We start from the raw sequence: 15,604 nt of genomic DNA on the forward strand, positions 1-15,604 counted from the left end.
TAGGTGCCACACAAAATGTATTCAAGTAAAAAGTATGTACTTATTCAAAAATGTAATCAAGTAGGAGTAAATGTTTTTAATATCTTTGATTCTTAGTAAAGTACAGTTACTAATTACATTTACTTAAATACTTGACACCACCACCACGGCAGATAATTCTGTAAATTGCATTGTAATCACTTAGGATCTGCTAATTAAATTAAATTAAATTAAATTAAATTAAATTAAATTAAATTAAATTAAATTAAATTAAATTAAATTAAATTAAATTAAATTAAATATGTTTATTTTATTTATTTTTAATTGTTTTATTAATTTTTATAATAATATATATATTTTTATTTTTCACTTTAATTACATTTTTCAGTTTAATTTTTAACACTTCCAGTAAAACAACTCTCCTGTTCACTGTTTATATCTGTATTTGCATTGGTGATGCAATTTCCCAGATAACTTTCTTAACTGTACGCTTCTCAGTTCCACTACAGTCTTTTATGCAGTGTTGAGGAAAGTCACTTTTAAACGTAATGTGTTACAGTATTGCATTAATCCTAAAAAAGAAACTAATTCCGTTACTTAGTTACTTTTTATGTAAAGTAATGCAACACATTACTTTTGCGTTACTTTTTCTCAGCTGGGCTGGACTTGCTTCTTTAGTTTTTAATAACAACAACAACAAAAAATGTTATATTTTTGGCAAACATAAAGGCCTTTTCACACCAAGGCTGTGTTTAACTCCACTTTTAGACATATACTCGCAAACTTCTCGAAGCACTTTTTTCCCGCGTTCAACTTCGTCAAGTGGGCGAGGGAAGTTTATTTGGAAAAACGCCCATGAGTGCAAATCAAAAAGGAAATGGAAATTCACCCCTGTACAGTGGAGGGCGCAGCTCAAACAAACCTTTCAGCTGTGCTGCTATTCTGGATCACAGAACAATAAAATGCAGGAGTACTTCAACACTCTTACTTCAGCAATAAATCTAAAAAAAGAAACACAAATGTGATGTTTATCTAAAATCATTTTTACTTATTAGTATGGTTGGGGTTAGGGTCATCAAAGGTCAGCAGCAAAGAAATTCACTTCCAGTAAAACAAGTCTTTCCTTTCTCAAACTCTCCTGTTCATGTGCAGCTCTTATTTATTTACAAAAACAAGATGGAGGTCATCTCAAGGATCTTATTCAAAACCCTATTCTGACATTTGCGTATAGGGCAAAATATCATCTCAAAAGCAGCAGAGCATTATGGAAGCGAATTACAGCAATGATGAAAATGTAAGGCTGAGCAGTCAAGCAAGAATCATTGAACATGCCAGATTCCTCCAAGATCCTCACCTTCATGTGACTTCCAGCGGAGATGTAGCAGCACAAATGAGGATTGCTTTTCATTAGAGAAGCGTTCCACTATTCTGACCTGCTTTGGCAGAAATGATGTTCGGATTACGCTGGTTTCTATTGAATTTTGCTGTTCTCAGATTCAGAGGGCAGATGGATCTGAACCTGAATATAGTTTTTATAAAAATCATTAAAAAGAGCTACATTTCTAACCTTCAGAAATATGCAGTTATACACAATTGGCTGGACCTTTAAGCAGAGAGAAATGGTATGACCTGTTATATAATCAGCCAATCACAGACCAATTAAACAAACATGCATCTTAGAATCTGGAAACAAACTGGGCACAATTTCAGAAACACTTGATGAACCTTAAACACATCATCACCGTGCATGAAGTTCATTCAGATTTCAACCGGCATCAGCATCTACACCTCGTATGTCTTCAGCTCTGACATCATCGCAGGGGCTTTTGGGTAATGAGATGCTAATCAAATGAAAGCATCAATCAAACGTGTGACTTTGACAAATTGCACAATTCGCCATGAAGCGGAATAAATCGGAATTAATTGATTTCAGGCTCGGGGTTTGTAATGTTTGCGTGTCACACGGACAACCTTGGTTTGTCTTTGACACTGTTGACTCAAAACAAAGTTGTATTTTACTGACTGAATGAAACTCCATTCAAATATGAAAAATGCACAAATTCTACTTAAAGCTGCATTTTACAAATCAGAAATTTTGTATATCAAATAATGAGAAAGCATCTTTGAATAATTTCACTGATCAGGCAAGCAGTAGTGTTCTTTGCTACGTTTTACCTGTTTCACTTGAAACGGGCCTCGCAACAGAACGGGCCTCTGCTTACTCTCGAAAAAAAGCCCTGTCCCCCATCATCACACAGTGAAAACACTCCAGGGGTTAAAATTAACGGGGCTAGGGGCAAAAATGCAACCAAAATGAATAAAAATGCTTCCAATACCAATATATGTTGCAAAAAAGTACAAACCTTATTCCAAAAAAGTTGGGACACTGTACAAATTGTGAATAAAAACAGAAAGCAATGATGTGGAAGTTTCAAATTTCAATATTTTATTCAGAATGCAACATAGATGACATATCAAATGATTAAACTGAGAAAATGTATAATTTTAAGGGAAAAATAAGTTGATTTTAAATTTCATGGCATCAACACATCTCAAAAAAGTTGGGACAAGGCCATGTTTACCACTGTGTGGCATCCCCTCTTCTTTTTATAACAGTCTGCAAACGTCTGGGGACTGAGGAGACAAGCTGCTCAAGTTTAGGAATAGGAATGTTGTCCCATTCTTGTCTAATACCGGCTTCTAGTTGCTCAACTGTCTTAGGTCTTCTTTGTTGCATCTTCCTCTTTATGATGCGCCAAATGTTTTCTATGGGTGAAAGATCTGGACTGCAGGCTGGCCATTTCAGTACCCGGATCCTTCTTCTGCGCAGCCATGATGTTGTAATTGATGCAGTATGTGGTCTGGCATTGTCATGTTGGAAAATGCAAGGTCTTCCCTGAAAGAGACGACGTCTGGATGGGAGCATATGTTGTTCTAGAACTTGGATATACCTTTCAGCATTGATGGTGCCTTTCCAGATGTGTAAGCTGCCCATGCCACACGCACTCATGCAACCCCATACCATCAGAGATGCAGGCTTCTGAACTGAGCACTGATAACAACTTGGGTTGTCCTTGTGTTCTTTAGTCCAGATGACATGGCGTCCCAGTTTTCCAAAAAGAACTTCAAATTTTGATTCGTCTGACCACAGAACAGTTTTCCACTTTGCAACAGTCCATTTTAAATGATTCTTGGCCCAGAGAAAACGCCCGCGCTTCTGGATGAAGTTTAGATATGGCTTCTTTTTTGACCTATAGAGTTTTAGCCGGCAATGGCGAATGGCACGGTGGATTGTGTTCACCGAGAATGTTTTCTGGAAGTATTCCTGAGCCCATGTTGTGATTTTCATTACAGTAGCATTCCTGTATGTGATGCAGTGCCGTCTAAGGGCCCGAAGATCACGGGCATCCAGTATGGTTTTCCAGCCTTGACCCTTACGCACAGAGATTGTTCCAGATCCTCTGAATCTTTGGATGATATTATGCACTGTAGATGATGATAACTTCAAACTCTTTGCAATTGTTCTCTGAGAAACTCCTTTCAGATATTGCTCCACTATTTTTCGCCGCAGCATTGGGGGAATTGGTGATCCTCTGCCCATCTTGACTTCTGAGAGACACTGCCACTCTGAGAGGCTCTTTTTATACCCAATCGTGTTGCCAATTGACCTAATAAGTTGCAAATTGGTCCTCCAGCTGTTTCTTATATGTACATTTAACTTTTCCGGCCTCTTATTGCTACCTGTCCCAACTTTTGTGGAATGTGTAGCTCTCATGAAATCCAAAATGAGCCAATATTTGGCATGACATTTCAAAATGTCTCACTTTCAACAGATGATATGTTATCTATATTCTATTGTGAATAAAATATAAGTTTATGAGATTTGTAAATTATTGCATTCCTTTTTTAGGCCGCATTTACACTGCATGTCCTAATGCAAGGATCCGATCTTTTGACCATATCCGATTTTTTTTGGACGACGTGCTTACATTTCTTTTAAAAGTGACCTGTATCGGATGTCTCCTTTTTACACTGCACTTGGCGAAACGTACCAAAAATAACCTATATGACATCACAAATCAGTTTCAATGGTACATTGAGCTTAATTTATTGACATGAATTCATATAGAAACCCTTTTAATGCAATAGTTACATCCCTACATAAAAATAATACAAATTTTTCATGACAGTATACGTACGTAGCTCTGCTGGAAGCGTGCGAGTTGAATAATACTTGGGTATGAGTAGATATTCACAGCTTCATGGGTTCGAATCCGCCGTCCTATACTAGTTTTTTTTTTTTTTTCATTAAAACCAATGCGTTCATCAGTGATTGTATATCAAGGGCAGTTGCAAGTTTATGTGCTTTTTATTTTGTGGTTTTAATGGAACGAATAGTTAGAGTCTCCACAACGGGACTGAAGCGCGCATCTGTGCACGAGCCGTCGTCACTGACAACAGCGGCAACGAGCACTCATTTCAACGTCAGATCACCTTTTATTTAACACAAACAAATGAAATGAATAATCTACCAGTCAACTAAAGATGTTCCGTTTATTAGGTATGTCTGTACAGCGAAATGTTGAAAAACCATCACTTTTCAATGACGCAGGAGTCGCATTTACAGGGGAATATCCAATCTGTCCGTTTACACTGCAGGCGCAAACGCCCGTATCCGATTCATATCTGATTTATAGCCACATATGAATGAGGCCTGAAACCGATCTGTGAAAATCGGAATCCATGCGCTTTTTTCCTGCTTACACGGTCATGACTCATATCCGATCTGTGCCACATGGGAGGAAAAAATCGGAATTGGGTCACTTGAACCGTGCAGTGTAAATGGGGCTTTATTCATAATTTGTACAGTGTCCCAACTTTTTTGGAATCGGATTTGTATAAGTTCTTGGTTTTAATATTTATAATCAATATCACAAGAGCAAAAGTGCTGTTTTCCCGAATATCGGCACATTTGCAAATGTGATGTTTATTTTATATAACAATTCAATAAACAATAAGTTAATAGGCTTTTAGGTGACTTACTTTTTAGACTCAATATTGTCTGTTTTTCCTCTATTTTGCCAACAAAAATAGTTTGAAAGAGTACAGCCATTGCACGTCAAAACAGCTTCAATTTTCATTACTGAATTAATCTACATCTTTTAACAAATCAATTTAATAAATGACAAATAAATGAACAAATTAATAAATGACTCAACAACTCACTCAGTCACTTCTGCTTTGTGCCTGAATGAAGCCATTTTGAACAAATCGTTTGACTGAATGATTCAATGACTAACCCGTTAGACTATGATTAGCCACCAACTACTGTAGTATCATTTCATTTTAGCTGAGGGACTGAGGGATGAAGATTGAATGCTTTGTTTTCGGTCTTGATTGTAACAATAGTTCTGGTTAAAGAGATATAATGTGTTTATAAATAGACTAATAAGAACGAAATATGAGATATTATTGTAAATATAACAGAGATAAATTGCAGTAGCATTGCATTCAATGTTTTTTTTTTCCTAATGTTTCTTTGAAACAGGCCTCCAAATTGCAAAGACTGCCACTGCAGGCAAGATCTGAACACTCCTGATGGCAATATCAGTCCTTCAAACCCATAAGCGCCACCTACAGTTCAAAATACACTACTGTTAAAAAGTTTGGAGACGTTAAGATTTTTAAATGTTTTTTAAAGAAGTCTCATCAAGTCTGCATTTATGTAAGCAGTGACATAGTGAAATATTATTACGATTTAAAATATTTTAATATATTTTAAAATGTAATTTATTCCCATTATAAATCATCATATTAGAATGATTTCTGAAGGACCATGTGACACTGAAGACTGGAGTAATGATGCTGAAAATTCAGCTTTAAATCACAGGAATAAATTAAATTTGAACACATATTACAATAGAAAACTGTTCTTTTAAAATTGTAATAATATTTCACAATATGTACACAAAATACAGTATTTTTACTGTGTTTTTGATCAAATAAATGCAGCCTTGCTGAGCAGAAGAGACATCTTTTCAAACATAAAACAAATCTTAATTATTCCAAACATTTAGTGTAGGTTTTAACTTTTGAATCAAATGGCCTAGAATACTGAATTTTGGAGAAAGCCATTTTGATCTTCCTCAAATCTGTGTCATATAATCCTGAGACTGTGCCAGTCAGAAGTGATTCAGATCTGTTGCTGTGAGAGTTGTGGACGTGAGTGTTTCAGAGACGGACCTCACAGCGAAAAGAGCCAACAGCTAAAGGATCAGAGGACAAAGATGCAGTTCTTCCCTCCATTCATTCAACATCCCACTATCCCACATCACTGGATCACAGCCAGCGGGTGTTTGTGTGTGAGAGAGTGTGTTTGATGTGTGTGAGACTGAGATGTCTCTGTTCGGGGTCCCTTATCTCTAGAACTGGCCAATAAGATGCAGTGTTTTTAGGTTTTTGCTCATATTAAAAATACACAGTAAACAGAGAAGTTAACAGTCTAACGCAGCTGAATGAAATCACTGCATCTGATTCATCTGATCATAAACATGATGCTTTCGAAAATGTACTGAATATCACAAGATATTAATTTTAAATGTTAATAATATAAAATATTTCAATATAAAATTATTAAAATGTAAAGAATTGTTCCTGATGAAATTAAATTGCTCTTGAAAAAATGAATGCTGTTTTACAGCAATTGCTGTATTACAATAATGAGAATTTAATCTAATGAGAATAATTTAAAAAATAATGAGAATTATTCATGGATGGATTCACCCTTATACCTTTCTAGTGTCTAAAACTGCTTCTAGTCTGTTTGAATAAACTGTTAATCGTTCTAACTAAGGAATAAAATCCAACTTTTCACATCCTCTTTTGTAAAGTTGTTTTGGATAAAAGAATTTTCTAAATGCATAAATGTAATTGTTAATCATCTATCTTACTCAATCAAACATATATATTTGCTGCTGAGCCTCAGGTCATTCTCGCAGTGTTTTGGCACAGTTTTTCTGGATATCCGGGAGCCACTGCCCACTCCGAGGGTCTCTGAGCAGAAAGCAGATTAGCCCAGCTTGTTTAACATGCTTAACAGGGACGATTTTCCAGTATTACTTCTAACCCAGCAAAAGCTGAGAGGACTAATTGAAACACCAACCATATGGAGCAGATTAAAGGTTTGCAGAGAAAAAAAAGATTAGATTCGACCTCAGACCAAGAGAAATTATAGCAGCAGATTAAACGCACAAAGAACATTATTAAAGGCTCCAAAGAAACATTATCAGCCACCTCTAGTACAAACCAATCCATAAATCTCAATAGTTATTTAACTAGTTAACAACCACACTATGTTGTGAACAATATCACACTATCTTTACAGCAGGGGTTCTCAACTCTGGCCCTCGAGGTCAACTGTCTTGCAGAGTTTCACCCCTACCCTGATGAAACTCACCTGACTTTAGCTTTCTAGTAATCCTGAAGACCTTGACTGTGTCTGAAATGGCCACCATACCCTTAAATAGAGCTCTATTTGAGCGGACAGCCATTTGTAGTGGAGTCTGAAACCATAGTTGACGTTATCGAGTGCACTCATTCAATCCCACAATGCACCACAATAACGAGTGTACAACCAATGTACCCTCAACAGTTAGAGAATATCCATAATGCACTGTAAGAGTTGCTCATTGAATGAATTCCCGCATGTGACCAGAAGATGGCGCACGCAGCTGAATTTTCCAAACCACTGGTCCAATGTGGGTACAGCGTAACATCATACAGGTATAAATTCCTTTTTAAATGATTATTAAATTGTTTAATTAAGGTTTATACATGACAGAGTTGAAGATGAATCATTTTTTTACTATTGGAGCTGGCAGTTTGCTAATTTCAAATGATTATTAAAACAGCAAGCCTTTACGGCGCACTCCAAATTCACTCACTCGTTTTCATTCACTTCTTCAAGTTAACTATATTAGTGGACTAATGTAGAGAATAGAGAATAAGGGGGCGATTTCGAACACAGCTCTTGATTAGCTTTGATTAGGATTGGAGCTCAGCTCTGCAAGAAAGTGGATCTGGAAGGCCAGAGTTGAGAACCCCTGCTTTACATTAATTATGCATTCCTAAACTTACGACATTCATATACTGGACTGCATTATATCAGAAACCTCAATGTTACTGGTCAATAAATGCAACAACGGATCATAAGAAGCTGTTAGATAGTGAATTAACTTGCATTTCAGTATTATCTGTCCAGACCCCTGCCCTCTCTCTCTCTTTCTCTCATAAGACATCAGGATTGACAAATCAGGATTAGATGGAATGGACTGAAAAGTTCACTGAAAATACTGCAGCTGGAAGCATCATCTCATACACGCACAATTCAAAGAGGTACACAAAATAATGACTCAGTTTGAGAAGATTGGAAAGATATTCTGTTATCTAGATAGGATATGTTCAAATTGTGCTTATAGAAAATTCTAGAAAAAAGTGCCAGTGTGATCATGAGACTTGAAGGGGACCTATAATGCCCCTTTTACAAGATGTATTATAAGTCTCTGGTGTTCATAGAAAGTGTCTGTGAAGTTTCAGCTCAAAAGACCCCACAGATCATTTATTATAGCTTGTTAAATTTGCCCCTATTTGGGTGTGTGTCCCTTTAAATGCAAATGAGCTGCTGCTCCCAGCTCCCTTTCCAAAGAGGGCGGAGCTTTAACAGCTCACGCTTCGGTTGCTCAACAACAACAAAGCTGGAGAATCTCACGCAGCCAAAATGAGGATTGTCAGTAACGGTGTTCAGCCTTATATTGTTCAAACCGGAGTCGACACTGATGGAGAGACTCAGGAAGAAGTTACAACTTTTAGAATGAAACTGGACGTTTCTGAACGGTTAGTGGATAAATTTATGTAGTTGCTGTGGAGTTGATTCAACTCATCGACTAGCATGTGCCGTCATGTTAATCTTTTGTGCAAATCCAGTGTTGAATTGACCCTCATTTGTGAAGCAGTCCGGCGTAAAATGACGGCATGACAACAACACACTACTACAACAACTCTTCCTCTTCTCTAAAGCAGCCCAACATGGCCTCATCCCCTTTGTTGCGTGTTCTTGAGGGCGGGATTTATGTAAATTTTAGGGTAAGTGATGTCACTAACCCGGGAAGAAGCTCGTTGTAGTCCCTACCAGCCATTTGAAAATCAATTTCTGTATAAGAAAATATCTCTCTTTGCATTGAACTTTGAGCGTCGGAACTTTGCAGATGTTGTTTATGATCAAACAGCAACATTACACACTAACTAAAGTTAAAAAAGTCAAATCACAATCAAGGAACCCTTTTAACATTCTAATTTTGCTGCATTAGATTCCAAACAGACAGATTTAGTTTTACTATACAAAACAACACTCTACCTCTTATGCAATTTCCATGATTGATATTTATCACCTCAAGATTGTTAAAAAATAACTTTCTAATAAGAAACATCCTACGTAATCATATTTGATGACCAAAAGTTAACTAAGTTACACCAGGCTTTGAAGTTTTCAACAAGAAAAATGTCTGAATGTCATTGCATTTGATAACAAAATATCAAATCAAATTGCATCTTCAGTCATTGTTGCTCAATGACTTTCAATCAGCTGGTGTTTTGATGAATTCTAGAGGATGTATAAGATCTGGAAGAGCAAAGATATCACTCAAACTATGCCAAAAGCAGATTAGTCAGAACCATCATCATCTTTCCCACAAAATTGTACAGTACGTGTGCGAGAGTTGGACATTAATAAAGGCAGATGGAAGGAAAATTGATGCATTTGAAATGTTGGCAGAAACTGTCACAAATACCATGGATAGCCAAGAAAACAAATAAAGAAGTACTGATCACATAAAATCAGGGATGTTGAGCTGAAATGACTAGACTTACAGTAGATTGACTTATTGTGGTCATGATATGAGCAAACTCTCTAGAGAAGTCAGTAATGTTGGGAATGGTCAGTGGAATCAGAAGAAGGGGAGAGCAAAGAATCTCGCTGGCTCATCGCTATTAAAACGGATATGAACATTAAACAGTTGAAAGAAGCAGTGCTCCACAGGATAGCATTGAAAATGCTTGTACATAATGTCACGAGAGTCAGATATGACTGAATGGATAGATCATCATCACCATCGGTGGATTTATGAAGTCAGTTCTCCTCAAAAGCACACACAGATGTCACTATATCCATTGTTTTATCAAAAATGCACTGAAAATTTTGCGTAGGATTTACTTCACATTAATTTTCACTCAGAAATGGCTATTTCACAAATGGTTGCAAAGAAACAAGTAGACACTGAATTAAACATAAGTAGAAAGTATTGTATTTTTGTGAAATATTCTGCTTGCTAAGTGTGCTTGTGCTATATTTCTTGAAAATAAAAGCCACTTTGTTTGATATTTGAATCTAACAGAAATTACTTTCAAACATTTTTAAGTGACTTAAGTGTCAAAATACTTTCAAAATATAGGGATAAATCGACCACTTTTATTGCATAGAAGTGAGTATTTTATGCATGAGGCACACGAATTAAGACCTACATAAGTTCTAGTTTGCAATGGCATTCAGAATGTAAAACACTTAAGTGTATAAGTACGTTTTGGAGACTGAAAAAGGCAAAACAAACAACAAAAATCATAGTACAGAAATGTTCATTCTACATATTAAAGCACATTAGCTGTTATTAATGAAGGGCTTTCATACTCACCGATTCTCAAGACCTGCTGCGCGCTGAGACTGACCTCTGCCATCAGACACAGCAGGATGAAGCTCACACCTGTCCCCTTCAGCATGGTGCACCTGCAGGAGGAACATTCAAAATCCATATCCTTCTTCTTTTTGTATCCATACAGGTGTAATTTCCATCCGAGCAGCATCTTTCCACTCACTCGTACTGGTGGGAATCACCCATCCTCACATCCATAGGTGCTAACTGGGCATCACTTTCCAGAATAAGTCACCGTGAATGAGCATCCCTCCCGCGGTGCTTTCAGGACATAGTGGTGCTGCTGACAGGGACCGAGCGCGCGGAGAACGACTCCCAGTCCGTGCGCGCGGGCTCAATTGAGGGCAAAGTCGACTCTCTGATCCGCAAACATGGATCCCTTGTGAAGATTAACTTCAAATCTGGCAACAGTCGACCTCGACAACGTCTTTGCTCTTTGGTACACCGAGGAAATGATTAAATCTTGTGCCGGCGCTCTGATGGAAACGCACATCTGCCAGCAGATTAAATACCGGTTTATCTGTCACTCGCTGTCTGTGATTTCACCAAACGCGAAGACACCTTATTCAACAGCAGTGTAACCCACTTTTAATATATAAAAAACTCTCGCATTATATAAAAATTCATCCAAAATGACCAGGTCAGAACTGAGATAGGCAGCTGTGAGAAGTTTGTGTGTGAAGTAGGTTAGTGGTAGAGATTCGATTCATTCCAATGATTCAAATCATAAACAAGTTCAGTTAAAAAGATTCGATCGGATTTGTCAATGCTTTATTTCAGAATATTCTATTTCTGCTAAATAAAAATATGGAATTGCAATTATGGTAGTGTGCTATTCTGAATTCAGCGTCTTTTGTGTGTTACGGGTGAGTCATTGAATCTTCATTCAACCGTTTTTGGTTTTATAGAACAAGTCTGAATCGAAAACTAGCTATTTTACCAACCACCATTTACACAACACCAAAATTTGGCCATTCATTCACACGACAACAGTGTTTTCTTGGGACCTGAACTTTTGAAAAAGGGATTCAAAGTGCAAGTTTTTGAAAGTGATACAGTTATCATCTCCATGCAAACTGAAACCCCCCCCCCCGCGAATTTGTAAACACGGTGATGTCACGCGCATGCGTATTACGTGTTCAGTCTATAGATGCATGTTTCTTTACAAAGTGACATCGCCAACTACTGACATAGCAGCAGATTAGTGTTTTTAGTAGTTTTCGACTAATTAATGATGTTCAATTATTCACTTAATATACTTATTATTAAATTATTTATTAATTAACAGTTCATCAAGTCTAAGAAATTATGTTCAATTGGTTTTATTATGCACTGTTTTTGTACGCATTATATAAGCAATGTACACTCTAAAAAATGCTGGGTTAAAAACAACCCAAGTTGGGTTGAAAATGGACAAACAGAGCGGTTGGGTTAAATGTTTGCCCAACCTGCTGGGTAGTTTTATTTAAACCAACTATTATTTAAAAATTGTTATATGGATAGCTTAAAATGAACCCAAAATTACAGACAACGATAATAGACAAAAGGTGAATGTTTATTAATAAGCTTTAATATTTTATTAATATAAATTTAATAGTTTAATAGTTTATTAATATACATTTATTAATAAGCAATTTAATAAATGTTTATTGTTTAATAATTATTCATTGAACATTAATAAATGTTCATTTCCAACATACTTTGTGTTAATTTTAATTAAGCAATACAGTAATTTTTAAACAATAGTTGAGTTAAATAAAACTACCCAGCAGGTTGGGCAAACATTTAACCCTACCGCTGGGTTAAAACAACCCAATAGCTGGGTTTGTCCATTTTCAACCCAACTTGGGTTGTTTTTAACCCAGCATTTTTTAGGGTGTACTCATTCGTCTATACTTAGGGTATCATTAACTGTCAGTTTGGGGAGACCTGATTTCAAGGGAGGACCTGATTTGTCATGACACCAGTGGGAAAGTGACGTCAATTCATACCCTCTATAGAATGTCACATGGTCATCTTAAAAATTATGGTTTTTATGGTTATTATTGCGCCCAGATAGCACATGTACATCTGTAAGATGTCTGTTAAGGATCACTTTATCTAAAAAGCATCTGCTGTTTACAAACATCTGATAGATGTCTTTAAGATGACAGTTTTACAAACATTCTAAATCATAAAAATCTTAAAGACATTTTCTAAACATCTCTTTGACATCTGACAGGAAACGTCCTATAGACGTATTGCAGATGAGCAAACACTCTAAAAAATATGTCTTCCAGATGTAAACATGCACATCAAATAGACGTCTCTGAGATGTATGTGCTATTAGGGCAATTATATGTCGTGTGCTGCTTTAAATGCTCGAGTTCTTTAAAGTATGGTGGATTCTGATTGACTGTCAATGTTTTTATCGCTCATCAGTTAGGAAAAAAAAAGTTTTGGAAGTGATTCCAACGCTCTGGATCTGGTTTAAGAGGTGATTGCAATCCGTATCATTTAGGTCTTTGTGACAGTGGGTTTATACGGCATTAGAGGGATTACAGAGACAGGATCTGGATCACAGATCATTTAGAGAGGGAGGATAGTCTACAGTTCAGCCCCTGTAAACAAAACCAGATAAAGTATGGCACTGGTTAATGCATTTTTACAGGATGTTTTACACTAGTGTTAACTTTGACAGCACTGGTATAATAATATAACAGTGAGAAGAAATCTCTGTAAAATGTTTGCAATACAGCTTACAATTTACAAAAAAAACAAGAAAAAAATAAAGAAAAAAAGATGAAATCCCCAATCAGATAGACTTGTAAGTTGTAAGAGTGAAAACTACAGTAAATGCTCAGTAAGGCCATCTACTGGTTAATCATCATAATAACATTAAAAAAAAGTTTAAAAAAAATCAATATCAAACCATTACACTCAAGATAGTTGAACTAAGACAGATTCTGTGATAGAAACAGCAGAGACTTGCATATAATAATTTAAAAATTTAGAAGTGGCAATACAAAAAAGTGCATACAGTAAACTATATTAGTCCCCTGTCAGCTGAAAAGAGAGAACCATGGCATATTCACATGACTATGTCTTCAAATATTGTCATATTCTCAGCTCCAGGACAAACTCACAGCTGTTTATTTAGAGAATAACACACCGCTTCTTAACTGCCAGCAAATATTATCCCACAGGGCTAAAACCGGTTTGATGTGCTGTATGCTGATTCAGTGTTTGCTGGCCACATGCCTCTCAATGTGAAACAAAGGTTGTTTATGGGGGCTGGATTCATAACAAACAGTCACAGCTTTGAGTTCACAACTTTACGTGCATCCATTGACAGTTTTTCCCGGAGTTCTCTATCCGTTAGCATCCACATTCAATGACAGTTGCTCATCTGGTGCAGGACCATCTGTATTCTACCTGCATTCTGTCATTTGATCTCATGGGACAAAGAGTTGAAACTCTGGAGCTGCAGGAAAATAATGCCATGACAGTCTGAATCCCTTCTGTATTCTCAGCTGTGATGTCGAATCCATTTCACATTTTTTAAAAGCCCTACGAAAAAAGGCACTGGCAAAATGTCTACTTTAAAGGATGGTTCAACCAAAAAATAAAAATTCTGTCATCATTTACTCACCCTCAAGTTGCTCCAAACCTGTATGACTTTCTTTCTTTTGTTGAACACAGAATAAGATATTTAGAAGAATGTTGGTAACCAAACAGTTTCTGGCCCCCATTGACTTCCATAGTGTTCTTTTTTCCTAAGTAAATGAGGCCCATCAACTGTTTGTTATACCAACATTCTTCAAAACATATTCTTTTGTGTTCAACAGAAGAAAGAAACTCACAAAGGTTCAGTTTAGACAAACTTGAGGGTGAGTAAATGATGACATTTTTTGGTGAACCTATCCCTTTAATAAAACTAAAACATTTTGTTTTATGTGTTGCATGCATTGCATATCACTCTTGCTCATAGTTTCTCTTTTAAAATGAATAAAGATTTTTGTAATATTGCCTACAAAATTAAACTGATGTAATGTTTAATGTGAGATTATATTTATTGATATTACACAGCCCTTAAAGCAGTGGCCTCGGCACACATCCAAACAGGGCACAAAATAGCTTAAAATAAGACAAAACCAGATTAAAATGAACTAAAACAGCTAAAAATCCAGATGTGAGCTGTTGTTCAATTTGTTCCCTCAACAGCTGCCATTTTTATTTAAGATTAAGAACCAGAGTTCTCATGATCTCGGAAAACCTGGATATGAGGGAATTTTAAAAATGTGATATTTAGACCTGGAAAAGTCATGGAAATTAATAAAATGTTAAAAAAAAAAGTCATATTTTTAAACTATATAATTTTGTCTAGTCATAAAAAATTTTATTGGATAGAAATTGCTAAGAATTTGCTGTTTGTGAAAATAATAATAAAAAAAACTTAATCATGAATGACTAAAAAAGTAATGTAAATTAACTACTTAAAGATAAAAACAGAAAAATATGCAGTTTTTGAAACTTCTGGAATTATGGGATTTAGATTTTTTAATTCGTCACCATGAAACAAAAGTCACCATGAAACAAAAATTGAAAATTGTTTTTTTATAGAATATTGAATATATAGAATAAATAAATAAATATATATATATATATATATATATATATATATATATATATATATATATATATATATATATATATATATATAAAAATAATTTATATAAATAACTTCCCTCTCCTCTCACAGTGACTTCTCTTCTCTGATGATGTGCTTACTGGCGCAAAGGCGGGAAAAACTGTCACTCAAATGAGATTGACCAATAGCAAACCACAACCATCCAATCAATTCCCCACAGACAAATTCAAGTCCC

The 15,604-nt window shown here is 35.9% G+C and overlaps 1 protein-coding gene across 1 annotated transcript in view; it reads right to left on the minus strand.

The window, feature by feature from the left end:
* The window catches only part of grik1b (glutamate receptor, ionotropic, kainate 1b), a 52,307-nt gene extending 41,468 nt beyond the window's left edge, over positions 1–10,839 (minus strand). Inside the window, exon 1 of the mRNA XM_067364649.1 lies at positions 10,722–10,839. Coding sequence (XP_067220750.1) covers positions 10,722–10,839 — 118 coding nt within the window. The remainder of the gene's footprint in view (positions 1–10,721) is intronic.
* Positions 10,840–15,604: the final 4,765 nt, after the last annotated feature.

Source organism: Chanodichthys erythropterus, chromosome 17 (genome assembly GCF_024489055.1).
Source record: "Chanodichthys erythropterus isolate Z2021 chromosome 17, ASM2448905v1, whole genome shotgun sequence".
Classification (NCBI taxonomy): Eukaryota; Metazoa; Chordata; class Actinopteri; order Cypriniformes; family Xenocyprididae; genus Chanodichthys; species Chanodichthys erythropterus.